The sequence below is a fragment of the Petromyzon marinus genome, chromosome 5 (genome assembly GCF_048934315.1).
Source record: "Petromyzon marinus isolate PM22_M1 ecotype Great Lakes invasive population chromosome 5, UKy_Petmar_22M1.pri1.0, whole genome shotgun sequence".
NCBI classification, from domain to species: Eukaryota; Metazoa; Chordata; class Hyperoartia; order Petromyzontiformes; family Petromyzontidae; genus Petromyzon; species Petromyzon marinus.
Window position 1 is genome coordinate 13,572,761 of NC_133671.1, and position 23,980 is coordinate 13,596,740.

At 49.8% G+C, this 23,980-nt stretch overlaps 1 protein-coding gene across 1 annotated transcript in view; it reads right to left on the reverse strand.

The window, feature by feature from the left end:
* TLCD3B (TLC domain containing 3B) overlaps window positions 1-23,980 on the reverse strand; it is a 54,559-nt gene that overhangs the window by 23,519 nt on the left and 7,060 nt on the right. Inside the window, exon 3 of the mRNA XM_032946989.2 lies at window positions 18,648-18,734. Within this exon, the coding sequence (XP_032802880.1) occupies window positions 18,648-18,734 (87 nt within the window). The remainder of the gene's footprint in view (window positions 1-18,647; window positions 18,735-23,980) is intronic.

The following is a 23,980-nucleotide window of genomic DNA, read 5'->3' on the forward strand; positions in this document are numbered from 1 at the left end:
CACCGGGGGGAGCCGCTGGCTGCCCACGCGACGTAAATCACGGACGAGGGGTTGCAGCACCCACGCCCAGCAAGCTAGCGCATGCCCCACAAGACAAAAAAAACCCCACGCTTATATATATAGAATTATAGATACATTATAACACATGCATATATATGTGTGATCCTGTGTATATTTCAATTGTCTGATATTTGCGGTGCAATTTGAACACGTGTTTCTCTGGTGTGGGACTGTAAGATGATGATGATGATGATAATTCACTCGCCCTGGTGTCTCTCTCCGCATGTCTCCCGTGCCCTGTTGTCTCACTCTCCCCGTGCCTCCCTCACTCACCCAGCGACGCTCACCCCTAGCTCACGAGGAAGAGGGGGATAGCGGGAGGGCGTCTGGGTGAGCGACGCGTGGCTGCCGCGTGACACACCGCGGCTTGATTTACTCCGGCGTGATTCATTTACTCGGTTTAATGTCGACGCGACGAAGGCATGACACGCGGGCAAACTGCTTACCTCTGGTGTCGTTGATGAGATTAGAAGACGCTTATTATAGACGTTGGCGAGAGACGAAGGACGCGCATCAAAAGGTGACTCCCCCCCCCTCCCCCGGCCCGAGAATTAATTACCTACGATGGGATGTAGCCAGTATGCAAATGAGCGTCAGCTGGAGAACCATTGGCTGATAGGAAAACGCGGTCGGGAATCGGTGCGGCCGGAATGGAGTAGGTTCAAGGCATTCCCCGAATTTTAAATGTTATTCCGCCCGCCGAATTTAACCGCGTTACACACCAAAGCAAGAGCGCAGAGAAGAGGCAATTTATTCTGTCTTGATAAATTATTCGGCGTGATCAGCAGTTGCGGCAGCCAAGGAGCAAATCCACTGCCGGATTAAGTATGGCCTGTCCAATAATAAATTTTAGTTTATCAGCATATTATATTTATTGATGTTCCACAGACGTATGCTAACTAGACAACATTTTTTTAAGCAAGAAAACTTCTGCACCGGGTTCGCCCTCCTGCGAGTCGCGTGTGCTAAATAAACGCTGCAGGACCTGTCAGGACTTAATAATAGGGTTTTTTTCCCATATTCTTGGTTCCTTCGGTAAAGTCACGTTGAAGGGAAACAATAAAATAATAAAATATATATAAAACAATACAATTCTCACGACGTTTCGACTGCAACACAAACAGTCATCATCAGGTGTGAAAAAACCAACGGCAAGAAGCATTTGAAAGAAGTGGCGGTTTGTATTTATTAATTTATTTTCAAGCGTTGTTTGTATTCATTTATTTTAAAACGGTTTTGTATTTATTTATTTTAAAAAACGTTGGCACCACGGATAGCGATTTGACAGTTTGTTTAGAAGGACGAGTCCATCTATGTTCGGAAAAGAGGAGGGGGGAGACCAAAATTTAATGTATGCTGTCTGAAAGCCACCGTAAGCATGAACAATCAATTAAGACCCGAAATGGTTTAACAAATCCTTCCAATGATTGCTAAGCCAGAATCCATCTTCTCGGTTGAAATTGTTTCTGTGTTTGTATATGTGGATAGCTTCATGAACGAATCTCTCATGGTAGCCCGATGGCTTGCAAAGAACCTCTGTCTTGGAGAAGTCAATGTCATGTGAGCCTACTGAATTATAACAGTGATCTGCCACGGCCGAGGTGTTGGTCCTACCGTGTTTAAGGTCTGCTTTGTGTTCACGAATGCGGTCCGAGACATGTCGTTTGGTTTCTCCAATGTAACTACTACCACAGAGGCAACTTAGTTTGTAGACACCAGGGTACTGTATGTCCGGAATCACATCTTTTACAGACGGAACCAGATCACGGATTTTATGTAATGTGTTGAAACGGATCTGGATCTTGTGTTTATTCAAGATTTTGGAGATCTTTTTTGTGATCCCCGCAATGTAAGGTAAAGTGATGGTTTTGAACGGCTCCTCAAGAGGGTCCTTTTTCATGGTTTGAGTGATAGCTTTGTGGATTGTATAGTTGGAGTAACCATTAGCCTTAAGAGCTTGGTGTACGTGCTTGAATTCACTGCCTATGTGTTCCTGGTTGGATATGCATTGGGCTCTATGGTGCAGAGTCTTGATGAGAGAATTCTTCTGTGATGGATGGTAGTGGGAATCCGGTTTCAGATAAATATCCATATGGGTAGCTTTCCTGTAGACAGAGTGGCTCATTGAACCATCAGGTCTCTTTTTTATTAGGACATCCAAAAAAAGTAGCTTGCCATCTTTTTCGACTTCCATGGTAAATCTGATGGCTGGGTGTATGGAATTGATGTGGTCGAAGAATTGGTCTAAAGCAGGCCGGCCATGTGGCCAGATGACAAAAGTGTCATCCACGTACCTCTTCCATAAGGTTTGGCGCAGAGTGGCAGTCTGGATGGCGTCAGTCTCAAATTTCTCCATGAAAATGTTGGCTACAACTGGAGATAGGGGGGAGCCCATCAGTTTGTTTGTAGAAAGTTCCATTCCAAGTGAAGTATGTATTGGTTAAGCAGTGTCTCACCAGGGGGGGTACCTCAGTGTTTAGTCCTTGATGAACCAAGTCTTCAATGATTGCGATGGTGTCAGGTACAGGAACTTTGGTGAATAAGGAAACTACATCAAAACTGACAAGCAGGTCGTCTGGGGACAGGAAAATACCCTTGATTGTCGATACTAGGTGAGTATAATTTTGTACCGCAGAGGTGGTTTTTCCAGTGAAAGGCCGCAGGATTTCAGACAGAAAACGAGCCAGTTTGTAGGTGGGGGAGTTGATAGTAGAGACGATGGAACGAAGGGGTGTATCTACTTTATGTATTTTTGGTAAGCCGTATAATCTTGGTGGCCTGGCAGCAGAAGGTTTCAACGAAAACTGTTTAGTTTGATCAATTAATGCGGTTGAATCAGAAATTATTTTGTTGGTTTGTGTGACGAGGCTGTCGGTGGGATCTCTTTTTTTATTTTTGTATAGCTGCCATCGTCGAGTAATTCTTTAATTTTGTTGTTATATTCTATTTTATCCATGATGACAGCAGCATTGCCCTTGTCGGCTGAGAGGATTACAATGTCATCCCTCTTTTTTAATTTATATAATTAAAAACGCTCATCTTTGCTGAGCGGACATACAGTACCCTGGTGTCTACAAACTAAGTTGCCTCTGTGGTAGTAATTACATTGGTGAAACCAAACGACATGTCTCGGACCGCATTCGTGAACACAAAGCAGACCTTAAACACGGTAGGCCCAACACCTCGGCCGTGGCAGATCACTGTTATAATTCAGTAGGCTCACATGACATTGACTTCTCCAAGACAGAGGTTCTTTGCAAGCCATCGGGCTACCATGAGAGATTCGTTCATGAGGCTATCCACATATACAAACACAGAAACAATTTCAACCGAGAAGATGGATTCTGGCTTAGCAATCATTGGAAGGATTTGTTAAACCATTTCGGGTCTTAATTGATTGTTCACGCTTACGGTGGTTTTCAGACAGCACATTAAATTTTGGTCTCCCCCCTCCTCTTTTCCGAACATAGATGGACTCGTCCTTCTAAACAAACTGTCAAATCACTATCCGTGGTGCCAACGTTTTTTTAAAATAAATAAATACAAAAACGTTTGAAAATAAATTAATAAATACAAACCGCCACTTCTTTCAAATGCTTCTTGCCGTTGGTTTTTTCACACCTGATGATGACTGTGTTGCAGTCGAAAACGTCGTGTTGCAGTCGAAACGTCGTGTGAATTTTATTGTTTTATATATATTTTATTATTTTATTGTTTCCCTTCAGCGTGACTTTACCGAAAGAACCAATAATATGAATCACTGCAGTCACGAAAGCTTTAAATCAGGATTTTCCCCCTCTTTTCTGGCAACAAAACTGAAACCTTTTTACAAGGATTCATGTCAGGACTTATTGGTAGGTGGCCTCTCTCAACACTACGGGCTCTCAGCGCGATCAATAAGTAAATACTCACTAAGTACTCCAGTGTAGCGTTCCGTGTAACACAATAAATAATGTACGTATTTAATGTAATTACAGTGTGTGTGGGGGGGGAGGGGTACTGGAGAGCGGTGGCACAACGGTTAGCGCACTACGCAAATAAACCTGACGACCTGAGTACGCACGTGCCGTTTAAATGGCTACTGTGGCCAACCTCATCAGCGGCGAGCGATATCTGCACCAGCTCAAGACACCACCTTCACCAACCTGCACTACTAATGACCAGCGCGACGACGCACTGCCTGGTCGAACGACAACAACGCGCCCCGTGACTGACGCGGCACGGGGGAGGCCTTCATCCAGCAGTGGACAGACAGGTGTCCGCTAATGCGTGGGGCTCGCAACCAACCCGACCCACGCGGCCACGCAGAGCACGAACCGGTGGCACCGCAATCAGCCGAGACGACATTGGGGCATTCGCATCTCGGCACGAAGGGAGGGAAGAGAGGACAATCATCCCTCAATGACCTCTCGTGGCACCACCCATGATAAGCTCCAAACGCCCACAGCTCGTGAAGGTTCACGCCCCTTGGGTGTCAAGCTTGGGGGAGGGTGCGCTGCCAGTTACAGGCGTGGTTACCACCACCACCACGCCTGTCTGTTAATGTGGGAACGCAGGAGGTGAGCCCAAGCCTCCAGCCTGAACGCTGCCTCCACCACGTGTTTATCAATAAAAAGCCCTCCCTCCTCCCCCTGTTCAAATCCATTCTATCCTTGCGCATGTTGGCAGCAGCAATATCCTCGATAGCCAGGTGCCGATGTCGAGGTCTGCGAGTCACCACGAGAGGGCTTCGGGAGGGAGTTGTAGTTTTGCCATTTCTCCGTGGTAGACACCTACTGCGGTGCGCCACGTGGTCCATATTTTGGGTTGCATTGCCACGGTCGCTCTCCCGTGGCTTGTGGCTTTAATTTTCCATCCATGAGGGAGATGTTGCACATCGGGCATGTCGATGTTTTGATGCGGTTGATGGTTACACCGCCGGTGCCTTCGATCAATTGCGGAGACAGGATTTTCAGGTGGGTGGGGGGGGGCAACCCCTCCAGCAATGAAAAATTATCGAGGAGTTGTTAGTAAATAAGGAGTTGTTAGTAATAAGTAAGGACTGGTCCCTTGCTTTTTATTAGACGCGTGTGCGGCGATGGCGTAGCCATCGATCGAGGGTCGAATTCGAACCGCGCTGTGTGATCGGCATCACGCTCGCTGAAGGTGAATGCCTTCAGGGAAGTCGTGTCCTGTATACGCAACTGCGCACAATTCTGTGAGTCACTTATAACTGCTTTGCCGTTACTTATTGCCAATTATGGCCTCAGACTATTGTCCTATCATCTCATAGAGTCCCTGGCCACGTAATAATATGCTACACAGTGGCAATGGGGGTCGCAAAATGCCGATTTATTACTAATAAACCCCAATGATCCGATCGAAATTAGGGATTTCGATGCGATCATTGGGGGGGGGGGCACGTACCACCCCACCGCCCCCCCCCCCACCACCCCACTGGCTCCGCCAGTGCCTTCGATGAATGTCACCGTCTGGAGGTTGCGATGTTTGGGTCTCGAATGAGGAGTTTAATTCCGGACCTCCGCGTTTTTTCCACTCTGTTCGCCGTCCGCGTTCTTGCTGATGTGGCAGTGATTCTAGGACGATGGCTGCACTGCTGGAAGAAAGCCTCCCCCCCCCCGCCCCCCCCCCCCCCCCCCACGCTGTGTATGCTCGTGCGGGGCTGGCTGATCGATCTTCACGACGCTGGCCGATGAAGGTGGGGGAAGAGCGGCTACGTCTCAGTATTTCAAGACGGGAGACGCGATTGGTCTCAATGGCGGTAGTAACCGTCGTGGTGTGCACATATCAGCACTGGGGATACAAAGGCGGTCCGGACGTGGTGCTGGCACAACAACCACCACCACCCCTTTGTTACTCCGCGCCGGCCTTCACAGGTGCTCGCTCACAGCGCTTACAGTCTGTTAAGGTCATATGAGGGAGGCGGGGATTTTTGTATTCGTCCGTAGGAGCTGCGGGAGGTGTGAATTGTTACACCTCGAGTCGCCGTATGGGGAAAAGAAGGTGGAGCGCTGTGACAATGACCCTTTCCTTCCACGGCCACGCGGCGAGATTCGCACGTCGATGCCACGGACAAACCGCACGGGGAACACCGATGCCACCCGGGGTCCGCTGTGTTCCACGGGGCTGGGATTCAGGCAAACAGTGGAGGGAGACCATTGGCCCAGGGACAAAAACCTCATGCAGAGTGGCCCATGACACAGAAACAAAGACAAACCAACATGACATTTCCTCGTTACGTCAGTTGATTGTATCGTCATTAAGTGACGTTTAATTAGCCTGCCTTAATCCCGTCTGGATGGATGTTTACCCTGGGAGGCCATGAGCGATGGGAGACGGCTTTGGGGGAGGTCTTCATCCAACAGTGGAGAGTGGATCGATCATGGCAAGCGATGATAAAGATGATCGCTATGATGGGTGTACCTCTCTGGTATGAAGTACTTCCCCCGTTGGCTGCCACCCCATGGAATGCCTGCATCTCATAATCTCACATGACACTCGTAGCACAAATATAAAATAATTGAGAATAAAAAATATATATATTTCTAAAAAACACATTCAAAACGTAGAGATAAGTGACACATGTGGTCTTATTGGAAGCAAAATGACCGTCGAAGAGTTATAGGAACGTCAAATCGCTTCATTGACTTGAGCCTTTGATGTACTGCATATTCAACTTGAAAATAATGATGCATAGCTTCAAGAAAGGGTCCTTGGCCTATGCAGTAATTGGTTGTCCGGTCACCACCAATGATTCAAGCAATTAACCCTGTCTCTGCTGATAAGACACTGGACGTCTAAACCCAGGTCACTCTTGTAAATTAGAGCATTCTGGCTTAATTAGTTTTCACACCTACAGTTATAGTCCACACACTTGAAACTTGAAACCGCTCCAGAGTTTGTGTGGAATAAATATTGCTGAAATGTTGTGTGCATGCTTGTTGAACTGTGTTTCGCATCGTGCGTAGCCAACAGTGCTAATCAGAGGTGCAAAGGACGCAGGGGCAATGGATTGTGTAAGGATACTTTTATATTTCGTATGGAGAAATAAACATTTGAAGTAGAGATATTGTCTGATTATATAAAATATGCTCGTTGCACTCCCTAGCATTAGAATTGTTTAGTTAACCATTTAATTAATGGCTTCATTCACTGCCGAGTTTCTAACTATAGATGCCTTTCCAATTCTAGAAGCAAATATATTGTGAGTTATCATGCCGCTATTGATTTACTCAAAGATGTTTGTCTAACATCCTGAGAACTAAAATAGTATAACGATGAGAAATTACGAGAAACCTACACATACACATTTTTTAAAAAAAATGCATGTTTGTCCTTTGTGATAGAGCAGCCAACAATGTTTAATGATGAGAACTAAACAGCTGGCAACCACCACCTCACTGCCATCTGCGAGTCGCATAGCAACAAATCTTGAACTAATAATACCCAGAGAGTGTACAGCAGTGCGTTGTTTGATCAAGGAGAAGATGACAGAACCGGGCTAGCAGGCCAGTCGTCCTTCCAGTGCGGCGAATGGACGACACCTGCGGATAGGTCCGAGGTGAGCAGACTGGCAAATCTGCAAATCTCCTGGGCCGTGAAACAGTCGCAGTTGTTTGTCAAATGCACAATCCTACGCCACTCGAGACAATGCATTTGCACGTCGCGTTCAGCGATGCTACTGCGTTGTGCGGTGGCGCACAAGAGCAACTAGGACAAAAAGAAACACTATCTCACGTAAAACTGTTTTTAAACGTCAAAAAAATAATGCAATGGGCAACGTTCAGGGCAATGGCTCTTCTTCAAAGCACACACCAATGTTCAGGTGTTGTCATTTCAACAGAGCTCTCTCTTTCACCCCCCCCCCCCCCCCGTCTTCTGGTTTCGTGAGACGTTATTCTTCCCAGCAAAATGTCCCTGCGTTGTTGGACCTTCGGAGGTGGTGCAGGGCTCAAAACGGCTGCGCCGCAGCCGCCGCCGCCGATCGATGCCAAGACGCCCGCCGAGTGAAGCGTCAGCGAGACGATTCAGTTGCAGGCCTTTTGCACGGCTGTGGAGAACAAACTCGCGCGAGTGGCGATTTGTCGCGAGATCTACCGGTTATTATTTGGTTTTAACGCGTCGGCCTTCGCGGCCAATATTATTCACATTAACGGGGTTTTTTTTTTTGGGGGGGGGGGGGGTTAGATCGCTTAAATATAAATGTGTCGTACCCCTCCACCGCCCAGATACAGCCGGTAAACAACGCGCCAATTAATGACTACTTCAGCCCACCGGCGGTGTGTTGGAGAGCAAATCCACAACATTTACAATTTGAGCACGACGTTTCGCTGGTAACTACATCCAGCACCATCGGGCGATTTGGCAGAACGGTTATTTATTTATTTATCTCATGGGGGGCAATGGGGGGCGTTGGGAAGGTTCAAGCTAAAGAAACACGAAGTAACAAACTTGATTTGAAGCGTTCGTGGCTGCAGGAATTACTCTTTGGTTCTTTCGGTAAAGTCACGTAGAAAGAAAGTAAATTAAACAATAGAATAGGACGTTTCGATTGCAACACAAGCAGTCGTCATCAGGTAGAACTAAATTTTGAGAGAGAGACAAAACACAGACACGGAGACACAGACAGACACACAAGCAGAGAGAGACACACACATAGACACACAGAGAGAGACACACACACAGACACACAGAGACTCAATGCGTCTGTGTCGTGGCCTTAAATATATATCTGTGTGTCTCCGTGTCTGTGTTTTGTCTCTCTCTCAAATTTAGTTCTACCTGATGACGACTGCTTGTGTTGCAATCGAAACGTCGTATTCTATTATGTAATTTATTTTCTTTCTACGTAACCCTAACAGAGTAACAAACCCATCGTTCTGCGACAAAGACAACGGTGCGAATCTGGGAGCGATTCCATCTCTGCATAAACCTTGCCGCGGTGAGCGAGATGTTGACTACCTCGCCTGGTATGCAGGAGGTTCGTGGGTTCGATCCCGACCCTGACGCCTGCTGTACATTTGGAGTGTGCATGTGTATCTCTCTCTCTCCTCCCCCCGTGGTTGCGTGAATTTTTTTTCTCCGGGTCCTTCCGGTTTTTTTCCCTTCACATTTAGAATAAAGCGTTTCGACCGTATTTGGCTGCTATACATTTCCGCACGGTAAGCCACTTTGTTGAACTGCCATTTGTGGTCAGGCCGCTTCTGAAAAAAATAACTATACAGCTCAGTGGGCATTACTTGGTAAAACAAAACAAGTAACGTAGTTAAAAGTTGAACAGGAGCTGTAATCCGATTTACTTGTGCGTGATATTCGGTAAATCGCCCAGCGACAACATTTAAGGAGTTGGTGACTTTGTCGAGGACCCGGTGAGTCCAAATGCGATCCGTAATCTGACACAGACGTCCTCCAAAGACAAAGATCCCCCGTGTAGCCTGAACAGATTGTCGGGGCAAGTGCTGTTAGCGAGCACCTATGAAGGCCGGCATGGAACACGAGGGGGGTGGGTGGCCAGCACCACGCCCGACCGCCTTTGTCTCCCCGGTGGCGATGTTTGCTACACACCGCACCAGGTACTCATTTGTGGCCGAGTCGACCTAGTGGAGGCCCAGGACCGGTTCAGATAATTGTCACCGGTGTTGGCCGTGAGCGGGAATCGAACCCGGAGGCGCCGGGTTCGAAAGCGCAGCGTAGCGCTAACCGCTACGTCACCGCTCCCGACGACGACTCCAATGCGATCCGTAATTTGACACACACGACCTCCACGCACGCACGCACACACACACGACGACACACACGCGCGCTGCGAGTATATCTCACATTGTGGCCTGTATAAATAACGCACCCGTTCACTGTAACACTCCTGGCATATCTAAAACACGTAATGGGGGAGCGGAGACTTTCAGATGCATTAAGGCAACAGCGTTTGCGTGCTTGTGCGTGTCACTGTTGACTCGTTGGAATGCCCAGGGGCGAATTAAAAACGAGCGATATTGAGGCCAGTGGCGCGCAGTGTGTGTCTGTGTCTCTTTGTTCTGGCGGAGGGAGCGTAATGTAGCGCTGTGAACCCGGCAAACCCCAGTTCGATTCCCGTTCACGGCCAACATCGGTGACGCTGATCTGAACCGTTCCTCGGCCTGCCATAGGTCGACTCAGCCTCAAATGAGTACCTGGTGGAGTGTGTAAACATTGCCACTCGGGAGACAAAAGCGACTGGGCGTGGTGCTGGCCACCCAACTCCTCGTGTGCCGTGCCGGCCTTCATAGGTGCTCGCTAACAGCACTTGCCCCAGTAGTCTGTTAAGGCTATACAGGGATCTTTGTATTTATACACAGGGATGGTGGGTAGTGCTGCAAAATTCATTGTTGTACTGTGATGCTATGTTCCCACATCTATGCTCCACAGTCTTCAACAACCCATACTGGCCAGCATCAGAATCAGAATATTTAATTATACGAGAGGAATCTGATGAGCTCTTAAGCTCTTTTTCACAGATGTCCAGTAGGGGTGGGTCAGCAAGGCGGAGGTTGCGGGGGGGGGGGCACGGGAGGGCAACCCCCCCCCCAAACTCCGATCGAAATCCCTCATTTCGATCGGATCATTGTGGTTTATTAGTAATAAATCGGCATTTTGCGACCCCCACTGCCACTGTGTAGCATATAATTACGTGCCAGGGACTCTATGAGATGATAGGACAATAGTCTGAGTCCATAATTGGCAATAAATAACGGCAAAGCAGTTATAAGTGACTCAGAATTGTGCGCAGTTGCGTATACAGGACACGACTTCCCTGAAGGCGTTCACCTTCAGTGAGCGCGATGCCGTTCACACAACGCGGTTCCAATTCGACCCTCGATCGATGGCTGCGACATCGCCGCACACGCGTCCAATAAAAAGCAAGGGACAAGTCCTTACTTATTACTAACAACTCCTCGATCATTTTTCATTGCTACCTGAAAATCCTGGCTCCGCCATTGCTTGAGCGGTGACCTTTGAGTGGGCAAACGATGGGGCGCAACGCAAACGTCGATTCACTGATGCTCAGCTCACGATGCCGGGGTAAGGATCAGCAAGCTCTTGACATCGCTCGCCGGCCCAGCTTCGTCTGCATGTGTCAGTGTGACAACAACGTGCTCTCGCCAGACCGAGCGCTCGTAGATCAGCGCCACCGTGTCCTGAAGCGAACAGGTCACCCTGACTCGGGTCGCTGAGCATCGCACAATTCGAGGAGAGGTGCGTATATGACACGGATTATGCTCACGTGTGCATCGCACGCTAACATTAATTGACCCTTTAAAACCGTCTGCCTCAGCAGCAGACCACGCTTTCCCTCCTTGATGATGGACGCTTGTGTTGCGCCCGAAACGTCGTGATTTATTTTATTTTATACCTACGTGACTTTACCGAAAGAACCAAAGAGTGTGGATTCCTGCAGTCACGAAAGTTTCAAATCAAGATCCCTTATTCATCCCAAAAGATGATTCAGCCGCGTGATGTACCTCGAGTATTTACAGGGGAGATCTGCACGCAGTCGTCACACAGTGACGCAGCTATCACGAGTTTAGTACGTGGCAGGCTTTCGCGACCAATATCGTCCATAATAGAGGTTTTTTTGGGTTAGATCGCGTAAATATATAAATGTGTCGTTAAAACCCGCCACCACCCGACACAGCCAACTAGTAAGGGTTGTCGCGTAAACAGAACGTGGCCAATTCGTCACTGGTACAGCAACACCGGTGTGTTGGAGAGCCAAGCCACAACATTTACAATCTGAGTACGACGTTTCCCCAGTAATTACAACTAGCTTCATCAGGTGACAGACAGATTTGTGGAGAAGTCCACCTGTTTCGGTCCTTATATAGAGGCGTCGATGTGGTGACCACGCTTCTGCGCTCTTGTGCAAGGGGTGGGGGGGGGTGATGAGTCAACGTACATCACGCGAGCCCTTTGATCTTGTCTTTGTGTTTAGGTCACGGTTAACCGTGGCCCAAACCTATGAGTTATCACTTCGTATGCAGGGCTTTGTCAATCCACTGTTTGACCATACTTCTTCACCGCCGGTCAGTGCTGATTGGTAAAGTTGGGGGGGGGGGAGTCCCTGTGCGCCCCCCCTCCCCCCACGTCTGTCGGAGTACCCCCCTCTCATCACCGTTGGGGGGGGGGGGGGGGCACTGACCGTGCTGGTCTCTCCACGTGCAAGCGCTGGGAAGCTCCCCCCTCCCTTTCTCCCTCGCGGTGTTTCTGTCCCCCCCCCCTCCCCCAGAACAATGCACCCAGCGCGTTGTACCGGACGTGTGTGTCTGTGTGTGTACATACCTCAATAAAGAATTGCTACAGTATACGTATGTACTGTAGGCGAGCGAGGAAGGGGGTGCTGAAACTCGTTCAGGTATCACTCGCCGCTGAGGTTAACCATGGCCGGAAACCAAACTTAGGATACCGAGTTCACAGCGCAGTGCGCTAACCACTGCACCACCGCTCCCCAGACGTTGGCGTTTGGGTGACGGCAGCATCTCAAAGTGCTTCGTTGTCACTTTTTTTTGGCACGTTTCGTCACGGTCACTGCAAGATCCGACCGTGTCCGTCAAGTGCTCGCTGCGCTGCATTGGCTTCCGGTCGCTGAACGAATACAGTACGTTATTATTCGTAGCTCTTTCGATAAAGTCACGTTGAAGGGAAACAATGAAATAATAATATAATAATATAATATACAATAATAAATAATATATAATAAATAATAATGACATAATAATTATGTAAATAATTATATATAATTGTTATGCATAATTATATATTTATTTATATATAACGAAAGCTTTAGATCAAAATTTCAGTACGTTATTATGAGGTCGCACTCATTAAACGCAAAGTGCTTGCCACAGATGAACCACAACACCTTGCTTGCTGATCTCGTCAAGGAGCATAAACCATCACGTGGACTCTCACGGTCATCCTCGCAGCAGCAGCGGTTTCTGGCTGCAAGCCATCGAACAAAGGCGGTGGTCGCCGCATCGCGCGCTTTCAGATGCGCTTCCGCGGCCGTCTGGAACGCTCTTCCTTCCGATAGTAGGAGGCCACTGGAGCTGTGCACTTTTAAAGTTGGATTGAAAAATAATTTCTTTAGAACTGCTTGCTGTGTTTAGTTTTGTTGTCCTTCCCCCGCATCTCCGACGAGCACGGCTGGTTACGCGCGGTGCGAAATGCGCTCAACGCACGCACGCACGAACGCGATCTCCGCTGTCCACCTTACAGGAGACAAACTAGCGCGGCGTCTTTGCCATGGGCCCTGGTGCAAGGAATTAAATGAAGTGGAGGTGGGGGGGGTGCCGGGTCCAATCTCCACACCTCCCACCCCACCCCCCAGCTCAGCCCCATCTCCTTGGCCCGGCACCTGAGCCCCGGCACAGCCGCTCCCGCCTGCCACCCCACGGGGCTCGCACGACATCGAGAGCGCTGCCTGGGAAACCACCGCGCAAGGCGGCGGCGGGGGGGGGGGGTCCTCCGTGCGTCGCGACGGCGTTGAACTTGGGGTGTTTGAAGAGGCGACGCGCTTGCCGTCGGCAGCAGTAGCCGCAGCCGCAGCAGCAGCGCGTAAGGCGCCCCCCCTCTCTCTCCCCTCCCACGACGCGCGTAAGGCCCCCCCCTCTCCCCTCCCACAACGCGCGTAAGGCGCGCCCCCCCCCCCCTGTAAGGCGCGCAGTGCGCGTCTCGTGCCGCCCGTCTCGCCCCCCCCCCCATACTGAGACCGCACGTAGACAACACGGATACCGGCACGATTCTGTGCTTGCGTCTGGCCGCTTAATTGTCGCGATGTGAATGCCAGCGTCGAGGGCTGCCAGCCACGACGAGAGGGGGCTTCGGGCGAGAGTTGCGGCTGCGCCGTTCCTCGGCCCGCCGATGGAGCACGGGGCGACAACCAGCGTGTGTTGAACTTCTCTCGCACCGTACGTAGCCAACCGCCACGAGTCGGAGGTGCGGGTAGAGGGGACAACAAACTAAACACCGTGGTTCACGACAACGGATGTGATAAACAATCTCCCCCCCCCACCCCCTCGGGCAGTCAAACGGCCACCACCAGCAGCAACAACAACAACAACGGCGACAACTTTCCGAAGCGAAGGTCGCCGAGAGGAGGTCAAGGGTGGCCATAACGCGGTCCCCGTTAGATGTACTCCGTGCCGCTCCACCACCACCTCCACCACCACCACCACCTCCTCCTCCTCCACCACCACCTCCACCACCACCACCTCCACCACCACCTCCTCCTCCTCCACCGTCACCCCCACCACCACCTCCACCACCACCACCACCACCTCCACCACCACCACCACCACCTCCTCCTCCTCCACCACCACCTCCACCACCACCACCTCCACCACCACCACCTCCTCCTCCTCCACCGTCACCCCCACCACCACCACCACCACCACCTCCACCACCACCTCCACCACTACCTCCACCACCACCACCACCACCACCTCCACCACCACCACCACCTCCACCACTACCTCCACCACCTCCACCACCACCTCCACCACCACCTCCACCACCACCTCCTCCACCACCACCTCCACCACCTCCACCACCACCACCTCCACCACCACCATCACCACCACCACCTCCACAACCACCTCCACCTCCACCACCACCACCACCTCCTCCTCCACCACCACCTCCACCACCACCACCTCCACCTCCACCTCCACCACCACCACCACCACCACCACCACCTCCACCACTACCTCCACCACCACCACCTCCACCACCACCACCACCACCACCTCCACCACTACCTCCACCACCTCCACCACCACCACCACCTCCACCACCACCACCTCCTCCACCACCACCTCCACCACCTCCACCACCACCTCCACCACCACCATCACCACCACCAACTCCACCACCACCTCCACCACCACCTCCACCACCACCACCACCACCACCACCTCTACCACCTCCACCACCACCACCTCCTTCTCCTCCCCGTGAACAAAGAGAGGCTGGGATGTGAAGACGTCGAGGGGGGCCTCTGAGGAATTCGCCTCCAGCGCCTCGCTCTACTGGATCCCAGCGTTCGTTCAGAGGAAGAAGGTTGTTAACCCCGGCTACGTTTGTTCATTTTTTACGCGGCTGTTCAATCGGTTGTTAGGAATGAGGAGTCGAAAAGTGAACCGCGCGGCGTGAACCGCGCGGCGTGAACCGCGGTTGCGGTGACGTTGAAGGTTTGGCGATAACGAAATAAATGTATCAGGGGGTGGGGGGGTAGGGGGGTGGAATGAAATGTAAACATCGATATTTTTGCCATGAAGTCTGCAGGTAAATGAATGACGGTGAATGACGTATGTAACGACCAATCGATTCAGACATTAATATTGATTTGTTATTGATAATTGCTCTCACAAAGCACACGTTTAATGCCGTCTGCGAGAATGTATTATTTAAGATTCGTGAAAATGAGATGTTTCAAACAAAAACATACCCTCGCGGTACATGCAGAGTCACGGAGCGAGCCGAGAGTTGTAGACAGGGCAGGGGGGAATAAAAAAAAACGATAAACGATACAAACGAGACGATGGAAAGCCGAGATGAAGAATCGAATCATAAAACCCCTTCGATAAATGACAATTCATTGGAACCTCTCGGAGTGGGCGTTGAGTGCGTTACTTGTCGACTGTGATGACAGCGCCTCGTTTGCTCCACTCAACCGGGAGAAATATCAGCATTCTGCAGATGGGCGAGGCTAGGAGGTGTAGTGACACTGTGTAGATGGGCTAGGCTAGGAGTTGAAGTGATTCTACAGATGGGCTAGACTGAGAGGTGTAGTGACACTTTGTAGATGGGCTAGGCTAGGAGTTGAAGTGATTCTGCAGATGGGCTAGACTGGGAGGTGTAGTGACACTTTATAGATGGGCTAGGCTAGGAGTTGTAGTGACACTTTGTAGATGGGCTAGGCTAGGAGTTGTAGTGACAATTTGTAGATGGGCTAGGCTAGGAGTTGAAGTGATTCTGCAGATGAGCTAGACTGGGAGTTGTAGTGACAATCTGTAGATGGGCTAGGCTAGGAGTTGTAGTGACACTCTGTAGATGGGCTAGACTGGGAGTTGTAGTGACACTCTGCAGATGGGCTAGACTGGGAGTTGTAGTGACACTCTGTAGATGGGCTAGGCTAGGAGTTAAAGTGATTCTGCAGATAGGCTGGGAGGTGTAGTCACACTGGAGACGGGCTAGTCGCCCCATGATGGCTGAGAACCCATAATGAAAGCTCGCGTATTAATGCACTTGCAAGGCCGTGTGGAAAACGAAAACAGCTGAGCAGCGCTCCGAACGCCTTTGCGTGAGTGTAGCTAATGGCTTGGGCAAAGAGGCGATCAAGAATTGTCATCATTATCGCGCGCAACTCGCGTGGGACCTCTCCCTTCACTCCCATCCCGCTCCAAAGTACCCGCACGGAAGACTCCGAAAGCAGAAAATAACATCGCCAGCTCCACGCCACCGCACGACAGACAGCCGCCACAGGGCTGCGCACCACACGCTATCGAGGCGTCGTTGACAAATTGTCCGATTTGTTGTTGCTGTTGCTGCTGCTGCATCGCCAACAAAGGGGGATATCTCCGTTGAGCCATTGAGCCGGCGAAGCCGAGTTTCGATTCCCAGCCAGTGGTGAGAGAACGTGTCTCGGACTCAGCCCCGGGACTGGACTCTCACCAAGCCACCAGCGTGGTAAAAGTGCGCTCGGACAACCGCCACGGCCGACGCAGCACCGCAAGGGAGGAGGCCTTCATCCAGCAGTCCATTGACGCTCCATAAATCAAAATTGTCCATGATACAGGGTTTTTTTTTGGGTTAGATGGTGTAAATATATAATTGCGTCGTTAAACCCGCCACCACCCGACACAGCCAACTAGTAAGGGTTGTAACGTAAACAGAACGTGGCCAAATTCGTCACTAGTACAGCGACACTGGTGTGTTGGAGAGTAAAGCCACAACATTTACAATCTTAGTACGACGTTTCGCAGTAATTACAACTAGCTTCATCAGGCGACAGCCAGATTTGTGGAGAAGTCGCGAAAACCTACGTGTTAAACCAATACATATGATATTGCGTTTATATGGCATTGTATGTACGTGTGTGTGTGCTGAACTTCCTTCACACCGTACGTTGCCGGGCATGCTCGTCACACTCGGAGAGACCGGGAGTATTTATTTTATAAGAGGTAAAGAGGCAGTGAGTCATTGGCAGAGGGAAAATAGATCTTGACGAGGGGCAGGTAAATCTTGACTTAAAGCTTTCGTGACTGCAGGAATTCATATTCTTGGGTCTTTCGGTAAAGTCACGCAGATAGGTTCAAAGAAAATAACAAAAAAATACATTTTTAAAAACTACGACGTTTCGATCGCAACACAAGCGATCGCCTCTCCTGATGACGATTGCTTGTGTCGCGATCGAAACGTGGTAGTTTTTTTGTTCGTTATTTTTCTTGTTATTTTCTTTGAGCCTATCTACGTGACTTCACTGAAAGACCAAAACGAATATGAGGGGGGCAGGTAGTCAACAGCACGGACGGCTGGGGGGGACGGGAGCTCTGTGGGGGGGGGGGGGGTGGTGGTGGGGGGTAGCGGCGTAGGAGAATGAGCGACCTTCAACGGAACCATGGGACAAACTCATGGGGAGAGAGAAAGAGAGAGAGCACGCGTCCGAGATTCGTATAAACGAACCACACGCGACGCTCACATCGCCAGCTCCTTGCACTTGTGGCAAGGCAGACGGAAAATCCAGACTGAGTGGGGCGAGCGGGCGGGCGGGCGGGGACCGAGAAAGATTTCGCCTAGGGACGCATCAGCTCACACTCACCCGAGATTCAATGAATTTTTGGGTCCCCAATCTGGACCGCGATTCAAGTCAAAGGGTTGATTTGTGTCGTCGTCGTCTTCTTCGTCGTTCAGCCTCGTTCGTACAGTGCTGTCTCTTCCACACTTTGACACCGTCACACAATTTGCATCTCATTTACATAGAGTGCAAGAAAACCAATTTGCACCACGTGCATTGTTCGTTGCGTGCATGCAGAGGGTAAATAAATTAATTTCATCAACTCAATTGAAGCGTGGGTGTGAAGCGGTGGTGCAGTGGTTCGCGCACTGCGCTGCTAACCCGGCGACCTGAGTTCTATTCCCGGCCACAGCGACCGTCAGTGGCGAGTGATATACCAGAACCGGTCTGGTGTCTCTCCCGCTCGTCACCAATCCGCATTGACCAGCGCGGTGAAGTATGGTCAAATAACCCTTCATTACCGACATGGCATGCGGTGACCTTCGTGTAGCAGAGAACTGACAACAGGCTGTAAATTGTTATAGAAAGTATTAGTTTCATGTAATCGATGCATCATCGGGTGCCCAAGAGGTTTATGTGGGACAGGAGTCAGTGGCGGGGAGACCGACACGGTGGCGCTGGGAATTGATGGGCGGTGGGAAGTGTGGAGGAGATGAGAGGGGACAGGACAGGGTCACGGAGCAGGCAGGGGGTTGGGAGGCAAGAGGAGAGGAAGGGGTCACGGGTCACGGGTCACGGTGTGGGGGTGACCTCTCACCGGTCATAGAGGACGTCCTCTTGGCACATGCACACGATGATGTATCCGGACGCACTGGCCATCAGAGCCTGCACCACGGACACCAGCCTGGGCACAACAACAACAACAACGGCATCATCAACATTGTAACCATCATCATTAATCGTCATCAGCATCAACAACATTGTCACCGTCATCATTATTCTCATTGTCCATCATTGTTTACTTCTTTAGCATCATCGTCAATATCATCATCCTCATCACCAGCACTGTTCTTATTCTCGATCGTCGTCGTCGTCATCATCATTACAACCGCCCACGGAACGGTCCGGCACTCTCTCACAGCCGTTCTTAAAGCGCACGCTTCCAGATCCAAATTTCTACAAAATCTCCGGTAAAAAATTTTTTTGTTCGAACCATGCGTCCATCAGCGTATAAGCGAACTCACCAGTTCATCATGACTACGGCCTTATACCCAAACGCTGCATTGTTCACTGAATTTCCAGGTCGCTGGGAGATTGGAGTAGGTGTCACCACTGGCACGTAACTATAAATCCACGGCCATTGTGAGGAGGACACCACGGTGGGCGAGATGTTAACTACCTCGCCTGGTATACAGGAGGTTGTAGGTTCGATATTTGTAGTTTGCGTGTCTCTTTCCCTGTAGTCGTGCGGATTTTTTTTTACCAGTCCTCGAGTTTTTTCCCCCCCCACATTTAGAAACACGCGTTTAGAGTGTTTGGTTGCTATACATTTCCACACGATAGGCCACTTAGTTGAGCTATCGCGTGTGGCCTGGTCGATTAAAAACAAAAGCTATATAGCTCAGTGGGGCTTACCTGGTAAAAATTTTAAAAAATAGTTTGGTATACTGGACGGATATATATATATATTTTCCGGGACACGGACAGTGACAGACCCAACTGAAATGAAGTCGTGTTGCTTGTAACAGAAACATTTTAGAAACAACATCAGAAAGGCTACGGACGAGCGGGCGGCTCCTTGGTCCATTTAGCTCGCGATGGGCCAGAAAGCACAGTGAAGGCGGAAGGCAGCCAGACACCTGGCGCCAGCAGTTGCTGGAAATATGTCTCTGACGTTTTGGGCAATGGTCCTTCTTCAGCGAAGAGTGAAAGAGTGAAAGAGAGATGCACCGTGGGGCCATGGGAAAAAAAAAACTTGGGAGATCTTAATAAAAGTGCGAAATGTTCTTGATAACTTTTTGACATTTTAAGGAATGTTAATAACCACGCTCGTTTTGATTCAAAGCTTTCGTGACTGCAAGGATTCACATTCTTGGTTCTTTCGGTAAAGTCACATAGAAGATAAAAAAATAAAATATATTTTTATTATTTCATTTAATATATATTTTTATCTTCTACGTGACTTTACCGAAAGAACAAAGAATATGAACCAAACTCGTCTCAGGGGGAAGAATCTGCCACCCCCCCCCCCCCCCCCCATTAGCCCAGCATCTCGAGATGGTTCACGTTTGGACAATTTATAAACACCGGAGTTCTATCGAACGGGGGATATTGCGTTAATGTACGCTGACAAAGGAGCGGTTCAGAATTGACATATGAGCAGTTTCCTATGAATAGACAATGATCGAATAGGCACGAAGATGCGCACTGCGGAGATGGAGAGAAGAGGTAGGCTCTCCTGTGCACGTGCTGGGGGAAATTGTTGCATCGCACGACTCTGATGGAATGGCGACGGCTTGGTGGGGCGTTCATCCAGCAGTGGATTGATCATAGCTGATGGTGATGATGATGATCAAATAAACCCTCATTATAGAGTACAAATTAACACATAACCCAGTTTGAATGGGGGCGCCGCGGTGGCGAGATGTCAATTCCCTCGCCTGGTATGCAGGAGGTCGTGGGTTCGACACTGACGCCTGCTGTATATTTGGAGTTTGCATGTTCTCCCCGGTGGTCGCGTGGATTTTTCTCCGGGTCCTCCATCCACATTTAGACACATGCGTGTCGAGTATTTCGCTGCTACAAATTTCCACGTAATAAGCCACTTCGTTGAGCTACCATTTGTGGCCAGGTCGCTTATCAAAAAAGAGCCATATTGCTCATTGGACCGTACCTGGCAAAACACCAAAAGTTGTTTCATTAATCGTAATTAAAAAAAATATATAATGTAGAGCAGCATCGTTACGTCGATGTCGCGTCTACCTGTGCGAAGCCAAACCCAATGATCTTTAGCATCCGAATATTGTGGTGCTGTAATGTGCTTCCGGTGATTGATGATGCACACGCCGATGAGGATCAATACAAGCAGCCGGCTGCACTGCAGGGGTTAAGATCGAAGGAACAAGATTTGAAAGCCTCGAGCGGTATTCGTTTCATTGTCCATCCACTCTCCCCTGCACCCTCACTGGCACAGCACTAACCGGCGTGTTGGAGAGCCAAGCCACAACATTTGAAATCTGAGTACGACGTTTCGCCAGTAATTACAACCAGCTTCATCAGGCGACAGCCACATTTGTGAAGAAGTCTAACTGTTTCGTTCCTTATATAGAGGCGTAGATGTGTTGACCACGCTTCTGCGCTCTTGCACAATGATGGGGGGGAGGGGGGGATTACTGAGGCAACGTGCATGATGCATTATGCGAGCCCTTTGAACTTGTCCTTCCTGACTATTGTGTTTATTAAAATAGCCCTATACATGCGTCGTTTTAAATGTGTCGCTTTAACTACACATTTATATATTTACGCGATCTCACCCAAAAACCTCTATTATGGATGATATTTGGTCGCGAAAGCCTGCGTGTTAAACTGATCACAATTAATTCTGCACACACGCACTGAGACCAGCACTTTGCTCCGCATTGAAAACGTTGCTTTAACCGCTATCGTGCAACCGCAATGTACGGTGTTGTTAATTCTTAATAATTTTATGACACATAATTATAAACGTCTCCCATTTCAAGTACTAAACCAGACTGGGCTCTGCTTTGCTGCCGAGATCCGACACATTCAGGTTCATTCGGTCGTAAGCCAACAGTCGAAGGCATTGCACGCTGTGTCCGCAATATGTTCAGTGTATTATTGTCTTCGTGAATATTATCATTATGCTGCTATGGGAGCTGTTGCACTGGTATAAGAAAGAGCGCGGTGTCTGCAGCTGAGTTAAAGTCAAAGTCTTTCAACGCGGCATTCACGTCACTGCGAGGATACCCACGCTTTGCCCCACCACGCGCGATCCATCAAATCCAGTGACTACAAAGCACTTATTGCTGGAGTGGACAAACGCATGGGTTGATGAATAAATTAGAGGTGTAATAAATCACCCCTACACTCCGGCGATACTATGAGTTATTAGATTCAAGGAGTAGGTTATTATACTATTTACATCTTAGTGAATAGAGCGGCCTCTAATACCTGGGATAGAACCCACACCAGCATGCACGTGTTGCTAATCCCGGAGAAGAGGGCAGTGTTTCCATGCAGAAGCGAATATGGCTCACGATCAGATATGTTTTGCAGTCAAAATCATTCTCATTCTGGGATTTGCAAGATTTTTTTTTTGGGGGGGGGAATTTGTTATTATAATTTTTAAACAACTTTGTAATTATCTTAATTTGCCTGTGATCCGCATAACTCAATCTTATTTCTGGATGTGAAAAAGAGCTTCAGAGCTTATCAGATTCCTCCAGGATCAATATTCTGATCTTGATCATTAAACCAGCACATAATCCACATCACTCACTCTCTTCGCGTGCAGCCCTTTGTCGATTCACTGCCGGATAAAAGCCTCTCCAGTCCCCACGCTCTATTGGTCGTGGGGGTCGTTGCCCATACTTCACCGTGCTGGTCGGTCTGGGGGTGTTGAATGGGGGGGGGGGGGGGCGGCCCGGAACCGGTTCAGTTTTTACTCACGGCCAGAAATTGAACTCATGTTGCCAAGTTCACAGGAGAGTGCGCGAACCACCCCCGACCCACATCACTCAAAGGCTCGCACTGATCGTTACTCTTCTAGCAGATCCAAACGTCGTATGGCAACACACAGGCATTATGGGGGGCAGGAAGGTCGGCTGCCTTCACTGTCACGAGGGTAGAAATCCATATTCTATGCCCCCTTTATGGGCCCTCTTGAGCTACTCCTTTAAGTTGTGTCATATTGGACCACCCCAACAGTGTCTCGGACCCCGGTACAAAGACCTCCGGCTCGCGGGCCACGCCTGCACACTCAACAGCTACGACATCGTCGCCCAGTGCCACGTGACCACCCTCTAACCTTCACAATCGCTCCCACGCGCCCCACAGCCGTCAGCTTCCACACAACCACTGGGGGAGCCAGTGGGGGGGTGGCATGTGCCCCCCCTCCCCCCCAATGATCCGATCGAAATCCCTAATTTCGATCGGATCATTGGGGTTTTTTGCGACCCCCACTGCCACTGTGTAGCATATTATTACGTGCCAGGGACTCTATGAGATGATAGGACAATAGTCTGAGTTCATAATTGGCAATAAATAACGGCAAAGCGGTTATAAGTGACTCAGAATTGTGCGCAGTTGCGTATACAGAGTCCACGACTTCCCTGAAGGCATTCACCTTCAGTGAGCGCGATGCCGATCACACAACGCGGTTCGAATTCGACCCTCGATCGATAGCTGCGCCATCGCCGCACACGCGTCCAATAAAAAGCAAGGGACAAGTCCTTACTTATTACTAACAACTCCTTACTAACAACTCCTTACTTACTAACAACTCCTTACTTACTAACAACTCCTCTATCATTTTTCATTGCTGGAGGGGTTGCCCCCCCACCTTACCTGAAAATCCTGGCTCCGCAATTGCATTGCCCTCCACGAGCCTCCACCGCAATTGGCAGGTTGGCCACACACTGGCCCTGCGAGAACGTGGTCTGCGAGTGTGGGCGCTGCGATGACCGCCGCGCGATGAATAACGACACGGCCGGTGCCCACCACGCCGGGGCTGGCTGGCCGGCACGAGTGCCTTGGTGAGCCATAAACTCGACAACGCACGCGCTCAGCACTCATCACTGGACGGGCATCACGTGTGGTTTTTACAGGACCCTCTCTCGCTCGCTCTCGCTGTGCAGATTAAATAGATGGAGGGGCTTCGCTCGTGGGTAGTTCCACTATCTCGGACGTGTGCTTTTTGTTTTTTTTTATTGTTAGATCTGAGATGCTCAGCTGCTCTCTCCGTGCGATGTGAAGTTTGGTTTGATGTCGCGTGTAGACCCAGGTGGACCTTGTAACAGAGACTCGGAGTCTCGGTGAGTTCTCACCTGGGTTGGTTCTCACCTGGGTTCATTAAGGCTATGCGATGATTCAACCACTCTCTCTCTTTCTCTCTGTCTCTCGCAGTTCCAT